We start from the raw sequence: 24,648 nt of genomic DNA on the forward strand, positions 1-24,648 counted from the left end.
GGATCCCTCTGAGTGCTTTTCATAGTGTATTTGGTTAATTAGCTATGAATCTGTGGTCATTTTATTATGGGTATGGCAGTGATGCATAATTTATTTTTCATCTCAGCCTTAAGTCCTTTACATTCATAGAAGGAAGTAGTTTGTCAGGATTTCATTCAATATTCTTATAATTAAGGATTTAGAAGAATAATTTTGTTGAATCTGATTGTATATTTCTGTTACTGATGAGTGGCAAATTTGATGTCCTCTATTTCTACTGCCAGCGGCAATGTTTTCATATTGTAGCTTTATGTGAATTGAATGAAGATGTCACTCATTTGATTTCTGGTGGGTTTTCAGAACTGTTTGACAGCAAATGATTTTGTTTCATGTTGGATGAGATTGGCCCTAATGGTCAGTAGTTTCAGATGGAGTGATTTTTTGCAGTTGTAAGAATGTTTCATATAATATTACTTTTATTCATTACTAATAAGCTTAGGTCATTCGTTTGACAGTAGAAACGTAAAGGACAGAGCCTCTTCAAAAGTTTTTGATATACCTGACATTTTGAGTTATTGAGAAAAGCTCATGGTTAAAAAAAGTTTTTTTGACATTATTTAATTAAGTCTTGCATTCCTTGGTAGCTTTTATTGCTGGAAAGGAAGCGCGAAGCAGGTATTGCTGAGTTGGTGTACCAGTTGGTCAAGTCCTTGGAAGCTTGGTAAAGTTTGGGCTAAACAACTAACTTAGCTGCTTTTACCAAAGTTCAGAAATCTATTAGTTGCTGCTGGCAGCCAAACCAGTCCATTATAGGGGAATGAAGTCTGTTGGGCTGCTGAGGATTCACAAGTCAATGTAATCCTGGGGATTTATCTTGTCAGAGTGTAGCCCACTACACCCCCCCCACCCCCCACCCCCCCCACCCCCCCACCCCCCATTTTTTGGTCTTGATTAGTTTCAGTAGATGTCTTTTTGTATATACAGGTAGCTTGAGTTGAGCTTTTGTTAAAAAAGGATGAATTTTTCTTTGATGGTTATATATTTGTTCACTTGGTTCTTGTGACCATCAGGACACATTTAATAGAATGCTCTTTTTCAAAGATATAGTTACTGTAAATACAGTAATTTTAACTAGTTTTTTTCCTGTTTCTACTACATTTTCTTAACACATTTCATCTATAAAAGCTAAAGTCAGCCTTTGAGGGAAGCATCATTTTAAATAAGATTTAAAATTCTTTTTATGTGTTTTAGATTCTGGAACTTACGGTCAGTCTGGGGGTGACCAGCAAAGGTAAAGTATACACATTTTAATAATACTATGTAAGAGTAGAACTGAGGGGGATAAAGATAATGTTTAGTCAAGCATTCCTTTTGAGATTTGGTATCTGGATTTCTTAGAGTTAAATGTTAGCTTGTCAAGGGGGAAAGGCCTGTGTACATATGTACTAAAACATTTTTTCCTTTTTAAAAAAGCCACTTGAATCTGTAAATACAGGAGCCCCCTAGAGATTAAAACAAATCTCATAGATATTTTATAGTATGTTTACTTCAGGAAATTTTTAAAATGAAACTATTAAAAAGATTTAAACAATTGAACTATATAACAGGTTCTTAAAGCATTTCAGGTTATTTTTTTTTTTTTAAGATTTTATTTATTTGTTTATTTATTTATTTATTTGACAGAGAGGGAGAGCACAAGCAGGAGGAGTGGCAGGCAGAGGGAGAGGGAGAAGCGGCTTCCTGTGGAGCAGAGAGCCCAATGTGGCACTTGATCCCAGGACTCTGAGATAATGACCTGAGCAGAAGGCAGATGCTTAATCATCTGAGCCACCCAGGCGCCCCAGCATTTCAGTTTTTGATTGTATATAATATGTTATTTATTTTTCAGAGCAGATTTTCTTTAAGCACTATAATAGAAATGTTGAGCATTTTAAAAGGACTCCTTGCCATGCTTAAAATAAAAAGAAAAGTCTGTTTTTATGTGACTATATGCATGCAGTGGGTTCTTTTACTTGCCAGAAACACAGCCTTCAAGTTACACTATAAATGTTTTTGCATCTCAACGTGAGATATTCAGAATAGCATCTCAGGTGTCTTCTGTCCTCAAGTTTTGATATTCATAAGAACAAAACTGGTTTGACTTACTTTTCTGTTCTCATAGAGTAGTGCTAACCTCATAATAGGCAACTAGCAAATGTTTATTCAGTGAAATATATTTTATAAAGCTAAATTCTGTTAGCACTTTATAGCTCTGGATTGATAAAAAAGATTTTTTTTTTTTTTTTTGCAAATATTTAGGCAGGGGGGGACATATTTTGAGAAAGTTTGTTTCTGACTTGTTAGAATTTACATGCTGTAAAATTAAAGTTCAAATCTGAGGAAGGTAAATTGATTCAGTCAACAAACTATATGCCAGACTGTGTTATGACACTGGAGATACAATATAATTTTATTCTGTGATAGTACTCTGAAGATATACATGCTTTTAATTACTGAGGCAGAAATTGGACTTTTAGTGCCTATAGTGCCTTTTCTAGGAATTGAAAGGTAGATTTAAGATGGTGAGAAGAAATTAATCTGTGAAAACATAGCTAATTTGATTAAAGTGTTAACTTAAAAAGTTATTTTTCTGTCTCAGATTTTTATTATGGGTCTTGCTTCCATGTAATCCCTCCCCACACCCAAGTATAATTCTCTTGAGATTTTCTAGTTCGTTTATTTATTTATTTATTTATTTATTTATTTATTTATTTATTTAGATTTTCTAGTTCTAACCTAGTTACATTTGTGAAAGATTGTCAAAGCTAAACTTTAGGTGCTTGTTTGGTATTCAAGAGTCTGGGAGTGACTTCATTTATGTCTTAACAGTCTGGTCATCACCTTTCAATTTAGACTCTAAAAGACAGACATATTGGCCATTGCTCAGAGGAGAAGCTTGTACAGAGTTGAAAATTGAAAATGAAGATAGGGTTTTTTTTTAAGCTTTTAAGTTCTAGCATATCTCTTTCAAGTACATTTTTCTTTTACAGTTATTCTTCCTATGGAAATCAAGGCAGCCAAGGTTATGGACAAGCACCACAAGTAGGTTAAAATATAAATTGTGCTTTTTTAAATAGTAATTTTAACTAAGTAGAGAATGAAATTTTTATTTACCTAAATTTCAGAGCTATTCTGGCTATGGACAAACTACTGATTCCTCATATGGACAGAACTATGGCGGCTACTCCAGCTATGGACAAAGCCAGTCAGGTTCGATTGGTTTGTTAAATTTGCTTTTTTAGAAATTAAAAAATCAGAACATTTACTAAATGGTATATCTTTCCAATCTTTAGGTTATTCACAATCCTACAGTGGTTATGAGAACCAAAAGCAGAGCTCATATGGCCAGCCGTCTTACAATAACCAGGGACAGCAAAACACGGAATCATCAGGAGGGTAAGGAAACAGTAAAAGCACTAAGATTGTGTTGGGCAGTGGAAATAATACTTTGGGTATTAAATAGACTTCACCATCAAACTCCTAGCTTTGCACATTTTTTCCAGAAAAGTTTTGAAGTATGAATTTCATAGTTTTGTGTTATGAAGAATGTGGAAATTGTCAGCATTGTGGTTTGATTCTTATGAAATGTGTTATTTGTAAAATTACTGTTTAGCTGTATATGAATGCATATGGTTTAAATGTTAAAAAAAATTGGATTTCTGCTTTATATCTGAGATTAAATAAAAACCTAGGTATACAAGGAGACTTGTCAGTGCTTTTATTTCCATTTTAGTTTTTTAGCCATTTTAATGTATTACCTTTTCAGAGACAAAAAAATCAAAAAGTGCTAAAACCTGTCCACACATTTCAGATACTCCAAATATGCTTTCTGTGTTAGTATAGGTAGGTGAATATTTACTAACAAGTGTACAGGTTTTATGATTTTCTTTTCTTAATTTTTGTTTTCATTTTATAGTTTTTTTTTTTTTAAAGTTTCAGATATGGGGAGCTTGTTCTTTCTTAAAAATTTTTTTTGAAAGATTTTTATTTATTCATGAGAGATACAGAGAGAGGCAGAGACATAGGCAGAGAGAGAAGCAGGCTCCATGCAGGGAGCCTGATGTGGGACTTGATCCTGGAACTCCAGGATCATGCCCTGGGCCAAAGGCAGGTGCTTAACCACTGAGCCACCCAGGCATCCCTTTTTAAGAAATTTTTTAATTAGTTTTTAAAAATTGTGCTTTGCATTTTGTGAAATGCTTTTGCATTCTCTGATTTAATTGATACTTGACCACTATGAGAGTGTGTCAGTAATTATCCCCATTTTGTAGAGGTTAAAGAGAAGTTAAGATTATGTATTTTATTAAGTTACATAGCTAAAAAATTATGCAAAAACTGAGGTCATAAGTTATTCTCTCTGCAGTGAAAAAATTATTCTAAGTGAAATCAGTTAAATAAAAGCATTGGGGAAAGATTTATGAGATCATGTTGTCAGTCTTACAGATATGAGAGTGTTTTGAAAAGTAGAGTGTGGAGTACAAATGTAGGGAATAATTCTCAGCATGTTATGTCAAAACAACTCTTTAAGTCCTGTTGGTTAGTTTTAAATTTAGGAGAGTCCTTTTATAAGGATGTGTTTTTGGAAGCATGGCCTGTTAAGTGCAGGCCAAAGAGAAGTTTTAGATTTGGTTTGACAACCATTTTATTTTTTTAATTTTAAGTTTTTATTATTTATTTTTAAATTTTTTAAAAATTTATTTGAGAGACAGTATGTATGTATGCATGCAAATGGGGAAGAGGCAGAGGAATAGGGAGAGAGAATCTCAAGCAGGGTCCTCACTGAGTGTAAAGCCCACTGTGGGGCTCCATCTTGTGACTCTGAGACGCTTAAGTGACTGAGCCATCCAGGTTCCCCTAATTTTTTTTTTTTTTTTTTTTTTTACAATTTTATTTTATTGAAAGATTTTATTAGAGAGAGAGTGAGCATGAACAGGGAGAGGGGCAGAGAGAAGCCAACTCCCCACTGGGCAGAGAGACTGATAACAGTCTCCACCCTGGGATCATGACCTGAGCTGAAGGCAACACTTAACTGAGCTACCCATTTTAAAGTGAAGGGCTAGGGTTCTGGCCACTGATGTGATGTGCTTTGGACAGGGAGTTTGGGGAACATAGTGATCTTTATTTATTAGATTGCTCTGATCATCTGATGTGGAATAAGATGTGACTTAAGTTATGAGACTTTTTGTTCCCTTTCTTTAAAAGTAAACATTAGAACTCAAATTCAATTAAATGTTCTTTTCAACATTCCCATCCTGATAACAGGCAAATTAATAGTTGTATTGCTTAAAACATACTTAGAAATTTCTTTTTGAATTGCTAGAGATAGTAAAGCAGTCTCATTTTTTGGTAGACTAGTTTCACATAAAAAATGGCATCACAAAGCAAGTTCCTTCCTCTAAAAGGAATTTATCTGAATGATAAGTTCCTTTTTTTTTTTTTTTTCTTTAAGATTTTGTTTTAAGTAATCTCTTCCCCCCACATGGGGCTCATACCCACAATCCCAAGATAAAAGTCTCATGCTTCACTGATTAAGCCAGCCAGGCACCACTTATTGTTTTCTGAAATTTATCATTGATATTTAGGAGAATGTACCATTGGTTCTAAAGATAATTATAAGAAAATAGTACCCAAAATACTATGAGATAACATTGTTAAAGATTAAGTGATAGAGAGCCTTTTAATATAACTGTTAAAAGGACTCAGCACTTGGGGTTCCTGGGTGGCTCAGTCAGTTAAGCGTCTGCCTTAGGCTCAGGTCATGATCCCAGGGTCCTGGGGTTGAGCCCCACATCACGTTCTCTGCTCAGCAGTGGGGAATCTGTTCCTTCTCCCTCTGCCCTCTTCTCCCTCCTCCCCCCGCTCGTGCTCTTGCTCTCAAATAAATAAATAAAATCTTAAAAGGACTTAGCACTTGTGATATATTTGTTTAAAGAATGAGATATATTACTGTACTTTGTGGCATCTTTAGTTTTTTTTTTTTTTTTTTTTTTTTAAATTCAAAGGAATGGTAAAAGCCATAGTGATTTTTTTGCTTGACTAATGTTTTCAAAGGTCCATGTGGTTTGTGTCATACTATGGAACCTCTTCAATGATGGTGAAATGGAATTGTTTGAAGGTCATTCCATTGCTGATAAGGAGATTTTGTAGATAAAATAACTAAATGATTTGGTCCAGAAAGTGGTATTAGGGGCGCCTGGGTGGTTTAGTTGGTTAAGTATCTATCTGACTCTTGATTTTGGCTCAGGTCATGATCTCAGGGTTGTGAGATCCAGCTCTGTGTTGGGCTCTGTGCTTAGTGGGAATCTGCTTCAGATTCTCTTTCCTGCTCTGCCCTTCCCCCTTGCATTCTCTTTCTCTCTAGCAAATAAATACATCTTTTTTTTTTTGGGGGGGGGTTTTATTTATTTATTCATGAGAAACACAGAGAGGCAGAGACATAGGCAGATGGAGAAGCAGGCTCCCCACAAAGGATCCCGATTTGGGACTCGATCCAGCATCCCAGGATCACGCCCTGGGCCAAAGGCAGACGCCCACCGCTGAGCCACCCAGGTGTCGCTACATCTTTTTTTTTTTTTTTTTTTTTAAATAGTATTAAATATGATTGAGGTCAGCCTGGTCAGGCCTCTCGATCTCAGTCGATTTACTACAGTGAACATAATTCTATAAAATTTCAAATTCTTGATTTCTGTTTAGCCAAGGTGGAAGAGCGCCTTCATATGACCAGTCAGACTATGGTCAACAAGATTCGTATGACCAACAGTCAGGCTATGACCAACATCAAGGTTCATATGATGAGCAGTCAAATTATGGTCCACAGCATGATTCCTATAATCAAAATCAGCAGTCCTACCATTCACAAAGGGATAATTACAGCCACCACACACAAGGTATGATATAATGACCTTTTATTCTTTTTTCCCCTCATAGAATTGTATTGAGTTTTGGATTAAAAGACCTACATAGGATTTCAACTGTTTGTAAAAATTCAGAGTGCCCTTGAATAAATGTGCTTCTGGTACAGCCATCAAAGCTATTTTATTAGATTTCTATTTCTGAACTTCTCAGACTCCCCAAAGGTCATGTGACTTTTTGATAACTGATGACATGAATTTCATTTCTTGCGTTAATAACTGATCATTTGATGATGTTGCTCCTACCATTTGTTTTGATGGTGGTATACTTTATTTAGGGAAATTATGATTCTGTATTAGCCTTCTCTCACCACATCTAAGAAGGACCAGCCATTCTATAACTTGTTTTCTTACAGCACTTGGAATATACTACTGATACTTAGAAATCTGTTCATGTCATGGAAGTGAATGCTTCAGGGGACATAAGTCCTGTCTTAACTCATTTATCCCTTCACTGCCTAGTATAGGGCCTGGCTCATAGTAGTTGTTTAATAAATATTTGTTGAATAAGTGAATGAGTAAAAGTGGAAGCTCATTCACCGAATATCTTCAGTGAATATAGTCTCTGAATATGTCTCAGAAAATCCAATTATTTCTTGTCCATGCTTGACTTATATTTAAGTATTTTTGAGGTGAAGGAATAACTTTTAAGATTTGGGCTATGCTTTTCATCTAATATAAGAATTTGTACCTAATGTTGTACTGGAACTCAACTACTTTTTATCATCCATGACATCAAGCGGTGATACCCATGTCACCGTTTTGCTATCTGACCATAGCAGAATGGAATTTGACACAGATATAATTCTCAAACATATTTAATTCTAGGTGGTTCTGAGTTCTGCATACATGTGCCATTTTCCAAAGGGTATAATATGTGACCTAAAGAGCCATTTAAGTTTATGTTACGGGAAGCCTTTGTCAAAAATTACAATGGTTACTTATTCATGTGTATATTATTTTTTCTTTTTGTAGATGACCGTCGTGATGTGAGTAGGTATGGAGAAGATAATAGAGGATATGGCGGGTCACAGGGAGGAGGTAGAGGGCGTGGGGGATATGACAAGGATGGAAGAGGTCCTATGACAGGATCAAGGTAAGTATTTAAGTATAGGTGCCTACATTTCTTCTCTTTCTTTTTTCAATTAAAAAAATTTTTTATTGTTTTACTTAGCTGGTTTGATTCCAGCATCTGATTCAGTTAAGAGGCCTAAATAAAATAGATTATGTTGTAGAGAAGAAGGCAGAAATTCAAAATTTATTTTCAGTCTTAAGATGTCACATAAATTACCTCAGAATAGGCTATACTAGCAGTTTGTTTATGTGGTGTATATTAAACACCAGTGGGGAAAATTCCCCTGTTATGGTTGTGATTAAACCACTTAACTATGTTTCTCCTGCCAGAGCTATAGAGTCTAAATTCCTTTAAAAGATGACTCTGAGAAATCCAAGTATATTATATGTAAAACATAAAAAAAGGTAAGTTAATTTTAGATTGGAGTGCAGAGAGGCTATTCCTTAATCTTGAATCCCCTTGGGAAGGGAAAATATTAGGAGGCAATATCAGGTATATAAAGGTGGGGTTGGCAAATGAGAAAGATTTTATGTACTTAAACTATTTTGTCTCCCTTCTAAGTAAATAATTATTGAAATAATTAGTGCAGCATCACCTCACATTGTGTATTTTGTTCAGACTAAGCTATGGAAAAGATGACTTTAATTCAGTTTTTCTTTTCCCCGTTGCTAGTCCCAGGTTTTGGGACTTAATTTTGGCATATGTCATGAAAGCTGGTTACAAAATCACTTTTAAATATATCTGTAAATCTAGCACTTTGGTCCTAAAAACAAGAATGAAAAAATAATTGACATTTGTTGTCCTCAGTTGAGGTTTGCAGGTTACAAATTAATGTGTAAAATGCACAGGCTTAAAAGATAGTATGTGTTCCTTGGGAATTGGAATTGTTAGTGGCTTGTTAACTGACACTTGATAACATATCAGTACCAGTTCACTCTTTTGCTCCTTAGGGACTGCCTGTCCCCTGAGATGAACTGAGAAACAAAACCAGTTACATACAGCACTGTTACTTCCAAGTGAGCCAGGAATTGGATCACAGACTTGTATTTTTCTGTGTTTAGTGTACGGTACTTTGATACTATGGCAAACTAAAGCCTAAACATATTTGGTAAACTTTTATAAAAGTCCTTTGGTTGATAGCCAAAGTCAGTTTACAGTATATAAATATATTATTGTATGCTCTTCATTATCAAAGTGAGCAGCCTGCCATCATGTGGATATAAATGAACAATGTAAAGTGACATGGTGCTCACTTTCTACTTAATAGCCTCATTCACATCCCAGACAGAATCCCAAACAAGATAGCCAATAGGTATATTTAATTTTCCAGTTAAATGTTTTAGATAATTGGCTTCTTGGGAATGCTGTATGTTTTATAGTATATCGTAGGTTTAATTTTCTTCATAAGGAAATTATATCCTATCAATTATTTATTAAATTCTGACTGTGAGAGTGGTAGAACCCACTTTTCAGGAAGAGGAGGAGGGTAGGGAAATCTTTATTTTTTTTATTTTTTATTTTTTTGGGAAATCTTGAACAAAACATTTTCATCTTTGAGAGATCACTCATCTTAGAGATTTGAAAGGACCTTGAATGAATCTCCTAATAAAAGAGAGAAGATCCATACCTTAACCATCTTGAGAGTTGCATTTTTAATAACTTTTATAACCTCCTTGGCGTCCTATTTCAGTATAATTTCAGTATGACTTTTGGTCTAGATACTTGATCATGAACTAAACTTCTGATTTTCAGATGGTTTTATTTAGCCTTAGAACCTCTTCACACATTATCTTATGCAGAAGCCCACTATATATTAGGTCAAAATGATACTGATCTGGTTCAGGGTAAGACTGGGGGAGGGTGTCTTGCCCAATTGCTATCTATACCCTATTCTGCCCCTCCACCCAAGCCAAAAAATGGGATGTTCATGAAAGACCTTTTTAAGGAATCCATGTTGATGATGATATGATGATTCTCTATATTGGGTTGGTAAGTTTTTTATGTGAAAGGCCATGTAGTAAATATTTTAGGCTTTTTGGGCCATAAGATTTCTGTTATAACTGCTCACCTCTGCCCTTATAGCACCAAAGTAGCCATAGACAATATATAAATAAACATGGTTGTTTTCCAATAAAACTTCATTTATGCATATGGAAATTTGAAGTTCGTATAATTTTCACATATCACAGTATGTTACTCAAGATGTGCTTTTTAGCTTATTTATATGGGTAAAGTATTTTTAATTAGAGTAAAAATGCTCAGTTTCAGGATTTTTTTCCCCACAGTTGGTTTTACATTTAAGTACCAAAAATATCCAAACATTTTTTGTTAGTCTTCATCAACACTCCCATTTATGTTTCTAATCATCTTATTTAAAAAATTATATCAAGGTTTTGAACATATAATCCTTTCAGGGCTGTTTGAAGACTACCTGACATTAGTTAGGTTTCTATTTAAAGAAGAAGAGGTATAGTTTGTGGGTGAGGGTGGGATACATGGTACAAGGATGGGACATTCTTAGACTCAAGTCGTATGATTGCTTGGCTGGAGGAAGAACACAGACCAGAAGGAAGCTGTCAGATTTCCAAATATGAAAGAAAAATGTGTGAAAATTATAGGGACTCTAGGAAACAGTGTTTCTCTTTGAAAAAGCAGTTGTAGCAAAAAGATTCACTTTCTGATTGTCATCTAAAATTGATCACTGGCCTCTTAGTGGACTAGAAGTTTAAAGTTATAAGTTCTCTCAGTGTTTTTAACTTCAGCATTGGGATGAATGCATTGCAGAATTGCCAGAATTCTATAGATAATCATTTTTCATGATGAGATCACCAAGTTACGTAGCTCTTTTCAGGCTTTAATATCTTAAGCCTAAAACAGTCATCTTGAATTTTGAGTGTCTTCTTACAAGAGTTTTTGATTAGTTCCATTTAAATTGTGTACATGTTGCAGTGATAGTCTAGAACAGCACTGCCCAGTAGAAAGGTAATATGGATCACAAATGTGAGCTACATATATGACTTTAAATTTTTTAGTAGAGGATCCCTGGGTGGCGCAGCGGTTTGGTGCCTGCCTTTGGCCCAGGGCGCGATCCTGGAGACCCGGGATCGAATCCCACGTCGGGCTCCTGGTGCATGGAGCCTGCTTCTCCCTCTGCCTGTGTCTCTGCCCCTCTCTCTCTCTCTCTCTCTCTCTCTCTCTGTGTGTGTGTGACTATCATAAATAAATAAAAAAATTAAAAAAAAATTTTTTTTAGTAGACACATTAGAAAAACATAAACAGGTAAAATCAGTTTTAATAATGTTCTACTTAATCTAACATACCCAAAGTATTTTAGCATATGATCAGTATAAAAATTACTGAGGTATTGTACATTGGCTTTTTCATAAAAAGACTTCAAAATCCATTTTGTATTTTATATTTTGAGTACATCTCAATTGTGGCTAATGAATACTGTATTGGACATGTAGCTCTAGAATGAAAGATTTCTTGGCTTCTTGAAATGTGGGTAAATGTTGAATCTAGAGAGCCTTTTTACCATAAAGATATGGGAGAAAATAAGACATAAATACAGCTACTGTTAAAAATGATATTTAGGGCAGCCCGGGTGGCTCAATGGTTTAGAGCCACCTTCAGGCCAGGGCGTGATTCTGGAGACCCAGCATCGAGTCCCATGTCAGGCTCCCTGCATGGAGCCTGCTTCTCCTCTGCCTTTGTCTCTGCCTCTCTCTCTCTCTCTGTCTTTCATGAATAAATAAATAAAATCTTAAAAAGAATGATATTTAAATCCATTGAGTCATTTACATTTGGAATTAACGTTAGTCTTCTTTGCACCCAAAAAATTGTATTTACTACTATGAAGATTCAACATAGCATGGTTTGTTTTTTTTGACTGATATTTTCTAATTTTTAGGTAAGTCCCTTTCTCTCTCTAGGTAATAGAGTTTCTGGGAACAAAGATTTCTGTATTGTCCTTTTACTCATTTGGCAGTTTAAGTTCTTGAATAGATATATTTAGATTTTTTTTTTTTTTTAGATTTTTTTTTAAATGAAAGATTCAGAGTAGAGATTCTGTCAAAGAACTTTTTCTTGACAAGCACCTGAAATTAAATGACCATTTTCTACTTTATATAATACCAATGAGAGAACCCTCAGCCTACCTTAGAGTAGGCTTTGAACTTGGGATAACAATTTCTGTTGTTAAGTCAAGAATATATAGTTGGTTTTCTTATGCAGGGAACACTGAGCCATACATTTAAGTATGTTTAATCTCTGAATAGCTCTACTACTTCACCTTAAAATGTCCTTACTTCAGGAACTCTTTATGTATACAAGGTTGCTGCTTTTTCTGAGAGGAAGACAAATTGTTGTGACAACATATTGACCCACATGTTCCGTATCTTCGTTGTCTTAATTGGCTAATGAAGCCTCAACTTGGTTTATGGAAAAGGGACTTGTAACCTGACTTCAGGTTTGAAAGATTCTTAACCACAGGCCTATCTCTTGTTAAATATTTAATAGTGAGTAGTACTTGAGGTTTATTCAGTGTATTTAATATAATATATTTACTTATAAGGGGTTGTATTATAGCCAGTTAATAAAGAATTTCTTAGTAAGTGAAGAGAAAAATGATTGAAACGTTTGAACTTGGAATGTTGAAACTTGAGAAAGCTTTGTATAGTGTTGAAGATCATCTAAACTGGTGTCTCTCAAACTTTACATATGAATTCCTTGGAGATCTTATTAAAAGTGCAGATTCTGATTTAGTAGGTATGGAGTGAGGCCTGAGATACTGCTCTTTGAGATTCTTCCAGGCTCTGCCTATGCTACTACCTCCTGGACCACCCTTTGAGTAGCAAGGATGTAAATCCTTATTTTGTGAAGGAGGAAACTAGCCTAGGGAGAATTACTGACTCGCCCAATTTTTCAAGATTGATTAGTAATAATAAAGATTATACCCTGAGTTTTTTAGTTTGAAGACTAGTACTTTTTCAAATGCACTATGATGTTTTCACATTTATGGCCATTGTGTTGAAATCTTCAGCTGCCGTTATTTTCAAAGGTAATGCTCAAATGAAGGTGAATTAAGTTAAAATATTATATGGAGAAATAGGAAATAATAAACCTATTTAAATGTTATTTGCTTTATAGCACTTTTATTTTGCAGTGGTATGTCCTTTTTTTATTGTTCAAAGTTCTATTGCTGGCCAAAATAGAAATTATAGGAATTAGCGGATGTATGCAGTTGCATATTTTCTCTCCACTGTGGCCAGATAAACAGTTTGGTACTTGGTTTAAGATGACAGCAAAATAAATAAGAGGTATCTTTTCCAGCACTTGTGAAAATTTCCTATTTAAAAAATCTACTTTATCCTGGGGACTTTAACCTCTTGACAGGAATACAGGCTTAATAGTTTCATTAGTTTTTTCCTCATTATTTTTTGAGTTCTCATGATCATCTTTGAAGAAATCTGAGATATAGTAGTTTCTAATAATGAGATTTTTAGCAGATCAATCTCAACTCTTTTGTTTTCCTTTCTTAAAAGAGTTAAGCAGTTACAGACAGGTCATTTAGAAGTGTAGGAAGAGCTTGAGTACTGTTCTGAAAGAGGCATTGAAGAGACTCAATAGGAAGCTATATGTATATGAAGGACCTGAGCTTTATATTGTCTGCATAGTCTTGACGTAGCCTTATTCTCCTTTATAGTCTTCCGGAAGTTAAAATTAATAACAAGATGCACGTGTCTATACCTAAGCTGGTTGCAAAGGGAGATTTTATATCAAGGTAGTAGAATTGACTTATAAAAGAAGACTGCTTTGCTTTCTCATTTAGTTAGAACGGTTTTTCTCAGGATTGTTCAGAAAAGCCATCTATCTTAGAGGCTAGAGAGGGTTATCATTATCATTATAGAAGAGGCTTTTAGCATTGAAGAGACATTAGTGTATTGGATTAGTTTCTTGGATTATGGTAGAAGATGGTCAATAGTAGTAGAATATTAGATGTCACCATCTGAAAACTAGGTGTTTTTATTTCGATGACAACAGGTGAGTCTTAGAGGATTACTTAGTTCAGGAAAGAGAAACAAGCTTTTAATGTAGTATTTAAACAGTTTTGTGATAAGAGAGATCTTAGATTTCTTACATAGATTTATTTTTTTTAGTCTTACCTAGATTTATGCTCACAAGGACTACTGACTTACCTGGCAGTGGAAATTTGCCAAATAGAGTCATTTTCTTGTGGGCAGCTGCGATATTGGAGTATGTTGCATTCTGTCTCTGATATGGTCTACTGATTGGTGTACAGAGCATTTAGCAGCATGAATCTCAGTAGCTCTTATATGAGGAGATCTAGCATGTTATAGTGGGTATAGAGTAGAAGGGCAGTTTTAAGTTACGCTTTCTTTTCGTGCTCATTTTATCAGATTTCGGAATGATTTGAGATTTTTTAAGACTACTTTCATTCAGGCTCACTTTCGTGTATATTTGTACCTCACTTTTTTCTTCATCTCATAAAACTCACATTTTGGTATCATAGTAGAACATACTACTAAAGTTTTTGCCTCCATTTCTGCTATCAGAATCTTAACCTAGCTTTGTATTGTTCTTCTAGTCTTTTTCTTTTTTCCTCATATTTAAAAAAATATCCCTGTTGGAAAGAATGTTTGCTTCAGTTTACCATTCTTCATTCTGTGCCTCCAGCTTTTAAGTTATATGAATAGTATCCCTTTGGCTTGGGGTTGGGAAGATTAAAATGAGAGTATATGAGATATATTCTGTAGTAAGCTTGAAAAGGCACCCTTGGAAATAGATTCTTGGGAAAACACTTAGGTCAAAACAACATTTTGGAGTCTATGAAATGGAATTTACTGGAAAGTTAGAGGTGCTACTGTTTCCCTAGGCGCTCTACTTGTGACAGTTAAGTGTAGATTGAGCCCAGGGCTCAGCACATTAGAGACTTAAGGAAGAAATCATTTCTTCAATTTTTCCTCTGCAGTGGTGGTGACCGCGGTGGCTTCAAAAATTTTGGTGGTAAGTGCTGAGTATCCCAAAATGTTTCAGTGGAAATGCTATATAAACCTAAAAGCCACCAATATCCCGCAGACGCAGTCTAAGCCCTTTCTTACTCTGTTGAGGCTGGTGTGTGTTGTGTGCTTAAAAAAAAATTTATATATATATACATATATATATATCAAAGAAAACATTAAAAAGCCAAAGTTGATCTCAAACAGACCAATGGGTTTCTGCACAGTGAATTTGCATGAAAGAGTCTGTGGTGACCGATGAATGAGACTTCCACTGGATTTTGACAATAACATTTTTAAATAAAGGTAGCTGACATGGTGTTGTTAAATTATTAGGGTTTTCCAATCAGCCTTCACAACCAGAGCTTAACCAAAGTGATACTAGTATAATGCCAAAGTGGCGGTACCGTCTGGGACAAGTTTAAGGAAATAATTGACTTTCATCTTGATTTCTTAAACTTAATAAAACTTAATTTATATATTTACTTTGTAAATCTGTGATGGTTGACTTTCAAGGATTTTGGAACTATTGACTTTTCATGCCTTGGTTTTTATTACTAGTTTTTCATGATTTCTAATGAGTTGCCTTAAATAGCTTTTTTTTTTTTTTTCTTTTTCTTTTCCTTTCCCTTAGGTCACAGGGATTATGGACCCAGACCAGATGCTGGTAAGGTTTATGGTAGTTTGTGACTTGCCATTAAGAGAACATTAGTTTTCCAATTTTTCAAGGGAAAAGTGTGTGTGTTTGGAGAGTTAGGACAGGAGGAAGATTTAATTTGACAGTGCTTCCGGAATTGGGGAGCTACACTTCTGAAAATATACCAGAAAGAAAAATTCAGGGAAATTGATTGGAAAGTTTGCTGGGAAGATTGCTATGTTTGTGGTTTCCCATGCTCTGCTTTTTCTTCTGTGAAGAAATACTTGATCTTGTATTGCTAATTAACATTGCTTATTTAAATATTACAGATCAGATTTGAGAGAGTTGATAATCATTGGGAATTTGAAGTAGAAAAACTATGAGTATGAAAACATTACATCAATTGGTAGTCTGCTTAGAGGGCTTAAGAAACAATTCATACGTGGGGAGAATTGTCTTACTCTGGGCAGAGTCACAAATTTCATATGGCTTTTATTTTTAAATGAAATTTAAGGCTACCTGGAGCCTTTTGGAAGTTATGATTTAGATATTAAAATTCTATTTGAGCCAAAAAATTTTAATATATTGAAATCAGAACTTTTGTTTTTATTAAGATGCCAAAGTATTCTATATGGATGGCAATTTCTGAATTATCCCTTGATGGACTGAATTTTTGTACATCTTTCTTACTTTGTTGTACTAATCCAAAAGTGTGCGTGTAAGGTAAGGTGTGTGACAAGGTGCCCCTACCCTCTGGTATATACAAAGCTTATGCAATGAATGGGAAACCAGCAGTTGTGCTTGGCTTGCTTGGAAGTCCAAAGTTAGATTTGCGGAATTTTCTACTGGAGAGCCTTAAAAGTATTGATTGAGCCATAAAGCGCTAAAGCTCTCCAAAGAAAGGAATGCTAACTTATACTAACGGTCTTCATCTCTTCATGAGCTTCAGCCCTGTATCAATCTAAGGAGTAAGATTTCTAAGATCTCCCTTAATTGGTCTGTATTTCACATACTGTGGACTTGATCCACATTAACTGAAGTTTAGTTGTAAGGATTGGATCTGCTACCAAATAACTATGATGACCACTTTGCATGTTGATATAAGATTTTTTGTATATTGGTCCTTTTTTCCTTTTGGTAATAGAAATATTGTACAATAAATTATTGCTCTTGATTACTGAACAGGATGTAGTAAAACCAAGGAATATGTAAAATTAACCACATTTTTTTCCCCCTTAGATTCAGAATCTGATAATTCAGATAACAACACAATCTTTGTGCAAGGACTTGGGGAGGGTGTGTCTACAGATCAAGTGGGGGAGTTCTTTAAACAAATAGGAATTATCAAGGTGAGTAGGAAGTATGGCTTATCTTGAAAATCTCATAATTATTAGCATATTCTAGTTAAGATACATAGATTATATAAGCTTCTGTCTTAAAATTCCCTAATACAAATGCCAAATCATGTCTGTAGGCCTTTTGCTAAATTTGCTACATACATGAAAATTGTATTCCTTTTTAATTTATCTTTCCATAGTCTTCTACAGCTTTAGCTTTCAGCCTTGGACTCTAAAAATAGCCTCTGCCTAGCTCCTAAAATTGTGAGAACCAAATGAGATTGTGAGAACATTTTATAGAATCTGAAAAGCCAGGGACGTCTGGGTGGCTCAGCAGTTTAGCACTTGCCTTCAGCCCAGTATGTGATCCTGGAGTTCTGGGATCACGTCCCACATCAGGTTCCCTGTGTGGAACCTGCTTCTCCCTCTGCCTATGTCTCTGCCTCTCTCTCTCTGTCTCTCTCATGAATAAATAAATAAATTCTTAAAAAAAAAAAAAAAAGATTCTGAAAGGCCATTATATAGGCAGACTGCGCTATATGTATTAGCTGAGTACATAATGCTTTATTTCATAACTGTATTTATTGTTTGCTTATGTGTCTTGTGCACTGTTTGTTTCATGTATGTATTTCTCCTCTCTTCAACTAGAAAGCAGCAGTTAAAGTAGTGTTGGGTAGATTGTAGCATTGCCTGAAATCAGTTTGTAGTTGTCCTTGTTTTGGTGTCTGTGGAATTACTCATTTTTTCACCCCATTTTTGGGGAGTTAAAATTTCTTTAGAAATGTATTACCACATGATGTAAAAAATTTACGCAATTCTGAAGAGTAAACATTCTTTGTCTTCCACTCCCATCCCAGCCAGCTGCAGTTTGTATACCTTAGTGGTAATCTATTAATTTGCCTGGTGTACATTCTTCCTGACTTTTTTATGTTTTACAAGGTACATTTTTACATGAAGCATTATCTACATTTTTTTTGTGAGTTTCAAGAAATTATACATAGATAAAACATTGTATCATTTTCATAGCTTGGGTTTTACTTAAGTTTTCCTTTTCAGAACCAATAGAAAACTTCATTTTTATATTAGGTACATAGATTTGTAGTATGGATATGTGAATTCCTTTAAAAAAAAATCTTTAATTGTGTGGTTTATGATTACTTTTTCTTAAAATGCTGATACCAGCTTTTTGTTTCTTCAGACAAATAAGAAGACAGGAAAACCAATGATAAATCTGTATACAGACAAGGACACAGGGAAGCCAAAAGGAGAGGCAACAGTGTCATTTGATGATCCTCCTTCAGCTAAGGCAGCCATTGACTGGTTTGATGGTATATCTTATTCATATAGTTTCAATATGCAGTTTGGTTAAATGTTTTCTAGTCTTGAAGTCAAAATATATTCTAGTAACTGGTTGTTTTCATGTTTACTTTTGTGGATATTTTTTATTAAAAATAAAAACCAGGGATCCCTGAGTGGCGCAGCGGTTTGGCGCCTGCCTTTGGCCCAGGGCGCGATCCTGGAGACCCGGGATCGAATCCCACGTCAGGCTCCCGGTGCATGGAGCCTGCTTCTCCCTCTGCCTGTGTCTCTGCCTCTCTCTCTCTCTGTGACTATCATAAATAAATAAAAATTAAAAAAAAAAAAAAAACATTAAAAAAAAAAATAAAAACCAGAAAAAAAAATGAAGACCAGAGTTTTTACATATCTTTAGAAATGAGGTAGAAGAGCTCTCTCATTGTTTGTCTCCAGTATTTCCTTTTTTTTTTTTTTTTAAATTTTTATTTATTTATGATAGTCACACAGAGAGAGAGAGAGAGAGAGAGAGAGAGGCAGAGACACAGGCAGAGGGAGAAGCAGGCTCCATGCACCGGGAGCCTGATGTGGGATTCGATCCCAGGTCTCTAGGATCATGCCCTGGGCCAAAGGCAGGCACCAAAACGCTGCGCCACCCAGGGATCCCCTCTCCAGTATTTCCTTATTACTCTACCTTGTGCTTGAAGCCACCCTGATGGAAATTTAGAGGGTTGACCTGCTTAACTCTCTTCTTTGTAAATTTAGATTAATATCTCTTCAAATATAAAGTTAATACATATTTGGAAGAAATGTTAAGACTTTTTTCCCCCAAAACAGGAAAATATGGGAAAGTAGAAGAAAGCAGTAAAGCATCTGTAATCCTCTACTTAGAGATAATCATTGATTTTATATATATATATATATTTTTTTTTTTTTTATAATATTTTTTAATACGGGGATCTTGGGTGGCTCAGTGGTTGAGTGTTTGCCTTTGGCTCAGGTTGTGATCCCGGGGGTCCTAGGATTGAGTCCTGCATCAGGCTCCTTGCAGGGAACCTGCTTCACCCTCTGCCTATGTTTCTATCTCTCTCTGTGTCTTTCATGAATAAATAAAATCTTTAAAAAAAATTTTTTTTCCTTCCATTCTTTTAAAAGTATTTAAGAAAAATAGTTTATCATTATACTCCAAATGTAGTTTTGTCTCATCTTTTTTTCACTTAACATTTTAACAGTCATTTCCCCATGTTATTAGAAATTCATTGTTTTATACTCTAATTAGAACCAACACCAACTGCGTGTTTACTGGTTTATAGTGTAGACATGGTCCTAGAAACTTTATATGCATTAATTGTTTGGTCCTCAAAATAACTGTATGAGACATGCACCCTATTACTACTATTTTTAGATTTTGAAACAGACACAGAGAAGCTGTATAATTTCCAGGGTCAGGGATCCCTGGGTGGCTCAGTGGTTTAGCGCCTGCCTTTGGCCCAGGGCGCGATCCTGGAGTCCCGGGGTCAAGTCCCACGTCAGGCTCCTGGCATGGAGCCTGCTTCTCCCTCCTCCTGTGTCTCTGCCTCTCTCTCTCTCTCTCTCTCTCTCTGTGTCTATCATAAATAAATAAATAAATCTTTAAAAAAATTTTTTCCAAGGTCATAGCATAACTGGCAGAGTCAGGATTTAAACTCAGGCAGTCTGGATCCACAGTCTCTAAAGGACTTAACCATACTAGATGAAATTGACAGATACCTGAGGTCCCTCTGGTTCTGAGATGATTGTACCTATGTCTTTCAAAACATAATTGCATTTCTTTATTTCTTAAAAAATGAGATTGTGATACTCTTCCTGTCGTCATCTTCATATTCTTTACTTTTTTGCATTAATTTGTCAGGCCTTATCACCTTGCTCTTTAAGACGTGGTCCATTTTCCTCATTTGTTTTCTATAGTTTTGGTGAATTAAAACACAATCTCTTTTGCTCATTATGTTAAAAGTAATTGTGCTTTTTTCCCATAGGGCATGGGAGCCTCTTAACTCCATAGTTCAGGTTATTCTGTAGCTTTGAAAATACTGATCCTTGAGTGGCTTCCTAGGTCATACTGTCTGATATTGTGGAAAGTTGCCAGCCATAATGATAAGGGCTTTGATCAGGATTCTGAGGCTTCTGGAATTGCAATCATTTTATGAATCTTCTGGTTTAATATAAAGTAAAAAGATTAATTACTATCTCTAAGGCCCTGGGGCAGAATATATATATATGTGTGTGTGTGTTTGTAAGCAATCACATATGCTTTCATTTTTTGGGCCTGTATTATTTTTAAAAATGCTACTTGTATATGGTTAAAAAAGTTTCAAACTATACCAGAAGTGTGTAGTAAAAAATGGGCTTGCTTTCTACCTTTGACCTCCAGTGATCTGTTTTTCCCTACTGAGAGTTGAGCATAATAGGCAATGTACATATAGCATATGTGTGCATGTAAGGGCACTTGTGCTCACCAACACACTCATTCCCCTTTATAAAACAGAAGTGGTAGCATACTATACACATGGTTCTGCACTTGGCTCTTCTCATATAAAAATGTTAGATGTGGGTTTTTTTCTTTTTTTTCTCCTTAGTAAGAAGTAACTGCGTCCAAGTGACAGATTTGCTTTACTCAATAGATTATGTTTTAGCACTGTTATTTTGACCCTTAGGGAACACTGGTGTGTTTGAATTTTTGTGAGGACGTGTTACTGCTCTGAAACTAAGAATTTCTAAGATAGTTTTATATTTTATTGAGAGTTGGAGATGTGGAGTAGCATTTCTTCAAAACTCTTTTTTTCTTAGGAAAAGAATTCCATGGCAATATCATTAAAGTGTCCTTTGCTACCAGAAGACCTGAATTCATGAGAGGAGGTGGAAGTGGAGGTGGGCGACGAGGTAAGTCACTTGTTTCTCACAGGCCTGGATATTGTACAAAGGGTTTCAGGCCCGGATATTGTACAGAGGGTTTAAATTTGAGTCCATGTTCTGTCTCTGTTGTGTGAACTACTCCACAGGTTTTTTTCTCCTTCTGTCTTAGAGTGGGTACTGAAAGGAGATTTGGTAAATAGGTGTCATAATAGCTAAGTAAGTAGTTGGAAGAAAATTTTAGAAGTACTTTTGGAAAGCTTTGTGGCAGTTTGTTATTCACCTGGAGATCAGGAGGCAATTGTTTAAGTGATACCTAATTAGGTAATCAGACCAGCTTCTAAGTTCCCTGATAGAGTTGCTACCACCTTGTTCATTTCTGTTGCGTTTAATTCCTTAGATTTGGAATATGTCTTCTGTACTTTTATCACTGACATTCTCAAACCAAGGAGAGTATTCTAGAAAGTTTGAAGTTTAGTGCATTTTTGCACTATAATATGTGCCTGAGGTCTTTTCCCACATTTCTTGGATTTACTAATAAGTAAAGCCTCAAATGAAAGATTCAGAGTTTTACCATAAGGGGTTAATTTTGGAGCGGCCACCAAATTATTGATGGTTACTTGCTCTTAGTTCTTTCATATGGTGCTTTTCCTCTGCTGGGTTTAATGTTGGCCGCTGGTTTTTCTCTCCCACCCTTCTTTCCCTCAGGCCGTGGAGGATATAGAGGTCGTGGAGGCTTTCAGGGGAGAGGTGGAGACCCCAAAAGTGGAGACTGGGTTTGCCCTAATCCGTAAGTATCCAGTTTATTCTGGCGGTAGTAGGAGTTGGGGTTGGAGGATACAAGAGGGGTTTCTGATTGAATTAGAAACTATTGAACGTTTTTTTAAAATTTTCCCCCTTTCTCAGGTCATGTGGAAATATGAACTTTGCTCGAAGGAATTCTTGCAACCAGTGTAATGAGCCCAGACCAGAGGACTCTCGTCCCTCAGGAGGAGGTGTGTCCGCTGTTAACAGCATCTACATGGCATTTATCTTCTGACTGGCATTAGGGATGCTTTACATTATCATGCTGGCCTCACTGGTTTGCATCTCTGCCTTGCAGATTTCCGGGGAAGAGGCTACGGTGGAGAGAGGGGCTATAGAGGTCGTGGGGGCAGAGGTGGAGACCGAGGAGGCTATGGCGCAGACAGGAGCAGCGGTGGCTACGGAGGAGACAGAAGTGGTGGCGGCGGCTATGGAGGAGACAGAAGTGGGGGTGGCTATGGTGGAGACAGAAGTGGGGGTGGCTATGGTGGGGACCGAGGAGGCGGTTATGGTGGGGACCGAGGAGGCGGCTACGGGGGAGACCGAGGAGGCGGCTATGGAGGAGACCGAGGAGGCGGCTACGGAGGAGACCGAGGAGGCGGCTACGGAGGTGACCGAGGAGGAGGCTATGGTGGAGACCGAGGCGGTTATGGAGGAGACCGCAGTGGGGGGGGCTATGGAGGAGACCGCGGTGGTGGCGGGGGCTACGGTGGAGACCGAGGTGGCGGCTACGGAGGAGACAGAAGTGGGGGCGGCTATGGAGGAGACCGAGGAGGCTATGGAGGCAAAATGGGAGGAAGGTGAGTATTAGAATGTATTTATTAATCTTTTTACCTCACTGCTCCTAGACTTTAGGATCTGAGCCCTTTTTGTCACATTTTCTTAATGTCCAGTTTTTTTAGAACTTGAATTTTTCTTTGGAAGCTCTCAGTGAGGATGCAGAAGATTCATTTAGTTTTCTGTTTAGACTAAATGTTTTTCTAAACTAGAAACTAGTTTTTCTAAAACTCAGTTTTGTTTTGGAAATTGTTTCATAAGAGTACGTATATATGAACGTATGCTGTTTTTCTTCATGGCTAAAGATAATTGAGATTGAGTGATAATCTGAAACTATGTAAATCAGAGGTTCTTAATCTAAGTAAGGGGGAGCACACCTTTTATAGGAGTGTGTTTTCTGAAATCCTATGTGTTGTGCCACCCTGTAGTTCCTCTGGAGATTCTTGTAAAACCTTTTCCAGATGAAAATTGCTGATGGTACTGATGGGAGTGTTGTGCACGTGAATGGCGTAGAGGCAGAAGAAGTTGAATGACCAGTCATTTGAAAGAACTTCAGTTATTATGCTAAGCATCTGTATGCTAGAGGCAGTATAGGGTAGTGAGAATTAGTATAACACATGGTTAAGAGCATGGAGTTTAGAGACAAGACTTCTCTGGGTTCACATTGTGTCTCCACCACTTACTGTGTGACCTTAGACAAGTTACTTAACCCTTTGGAGCATCAGTGTTTCTCACCTATAAAATGGGGCCAATAATACCTCCTTTGTGGAGTCAGATTAGATTATATTATGACAGTTCCTGGCCCATAGTAAGTGCTATATAATTGTTAGCCATTAGTAATTCTCTTTTGAGCCCTTCTGTGTGGCAAATGCTGTGGAGTGTCTTTATTTTCTTTAGTTTGAGTCCTTTCAACCCCATGAGGTAGATTTATTTTCTATTTTATGGAGTAAAACAGTAACTTTTCCAAGGTCACATAGTAAGTGGCAGACTCAGAATAGATATTTGTTTGCCTAATTCTGTTAAGCCACTCTTGTATTTAGAGTGCTGGAATTGGCACAGTCCCTGACCTCCAGAAATATCGCAGTGGTTTGGAGTCCTTATTCTAGATGGGAAGTTTTTAAGAGAGTTACTGATAGCAAAAAGCTGCTTCTAGGAACTTTGTAGGTCTTAAAGCTGTTATCAAGCACCTTCTATGAGTGGAGAAATAAATTAGGTATGGTGTCATTCTTAACAGAAATTGTCAAGCTGATGCCAGTCGCCAACACCCTAAGGAAGTGTCTTGATGCTCCCACTTGGTAGAAAATTAGAATTTAGTCTGGCTCTTTATTTTTCATTCCTAGAAACGACTACAGAAATGATCAGCGCAACCGACCATACTGATGACTGTTTTGAATGTTCCTTTGTCTCTGACATGATCCATAGTGAAATTGCCAGAGTTTTGCCTGCTGCTTTCCTCGTGGCCTCTTCTTGGGTAGTGAAATTAAGTGACATTTGGATTTTTATTTGGGTGGGAGGGCTGGGACAGTTTTTCTTTTAGAAATGTCCATTGAAATTTCCCCATTTAGTTTCCAACCTCCTTTCCAACCCTTGAAGCTAAGTGCGTTGTAAAATATTGCCAAAATGGAAAGTGTTTTGTATTACTGCAATAAAGGCTGCTTGTTTTGTGGACTTTTGTACATTAGTGCATTGTTCTATCACACTCAGGTTTCAGTTCTAGTAGACTCTAACCCTAAAGAATTAATGTGTTGTTTCACTAACTTAAAATGTTACTTTGAACAAGACTGAGTTCCTACTCTGTTTAGAGTAGTAGTTTGCAAAGACTGCATGTCAATGACCTGAGGAGGTTGTCAAAATTACAGATTCCTAGGCCTCACCTCAGGTCTACTGG

General features: G+C 36.3%; 1 protein-coding gene across 2 annotated transcripts in view; it reads left to right on the forward strand.

Annotated features, from left to right (window-relative positions):
• The window catches only part of TAF15 (TATA-box binding protein associated factor 15), a 30,515-nt gene extending 6,087 nt beyond the window's left edge, over positions 1-24,428 (forward strand). Inside the window, exons 2-16 of one of the 2 annotated variants that reach the window (XM_072779547.1) lie at positions 1,231-1,270; positions 3,009-3,060; positions 3,144-3,228; positions 3,312-3,414; positions 6,712-6,905; positions 7,905-8,025; positions 14,996-15,030; positions 15,658-15,690; positions 16,900-17,009; positions 18,196-18,325; positions 21,117-21,209; positions 21,888-21,969; positions 22,086-22,174; positions 22,282-22,783; positions 24,101-24,428. In XM_072779547.1, coding sequence (XP_072635648.1) covers positions 1,231-1,270; positions 3,009-3,060; positions 3,144-3,228; positions 3,312-3,414; positions 6,712-6,905; positions 7,905-8,025; positions 14,996-15,030; positions 15,658-15,690; positions 16,900-17,009; positions 18,196-18,325; positions 21,117-21,209; positions 21,888-21,969; positions 22,086-22,174; positions 22,282-22,783; positions 24,101-24,140 — 1,709 coding nt within the window. In that variant the 3' untranslated portion in view covers positions 24,141-24,428. The remainder of the gene's footprint in view (positions 1-1,230; positions 1,271-3,008; positions 3,061-3,143; positions 3,229-3,311; positions 3,415-6,711; positions 6,906-7,904; positions 8,026-14,995; positions 15,031-15,657; positions 15,691-16,899; positions 17,010-18,195; positions 18,326-21,116; positions 21,210-21,887; positions 21,970-22,085; positions 22,175-22,281; positions 22,784-24,100) is intronic. The other variant, XM_072779546.1, reaches the window with a different exon arrangement.
• The last annotated feature ends 220 nt before the right edge of the window (positions 24,429-24,648 follow it).

This window comes from Canis lupus, chromosome 16 (genome assembly GCF_048164855.1).
Source record: "Canis lupus baileyi chromosome 16, mCanLup2.hap1, whole genome shotgun sequence".
Classification (NCBI taxonomy): domain Eukaryota; kingdom Metazoa; phylum Chordata; class Mammalia; order Carnivora; family Canidae; genus Canis; species Canis lupus.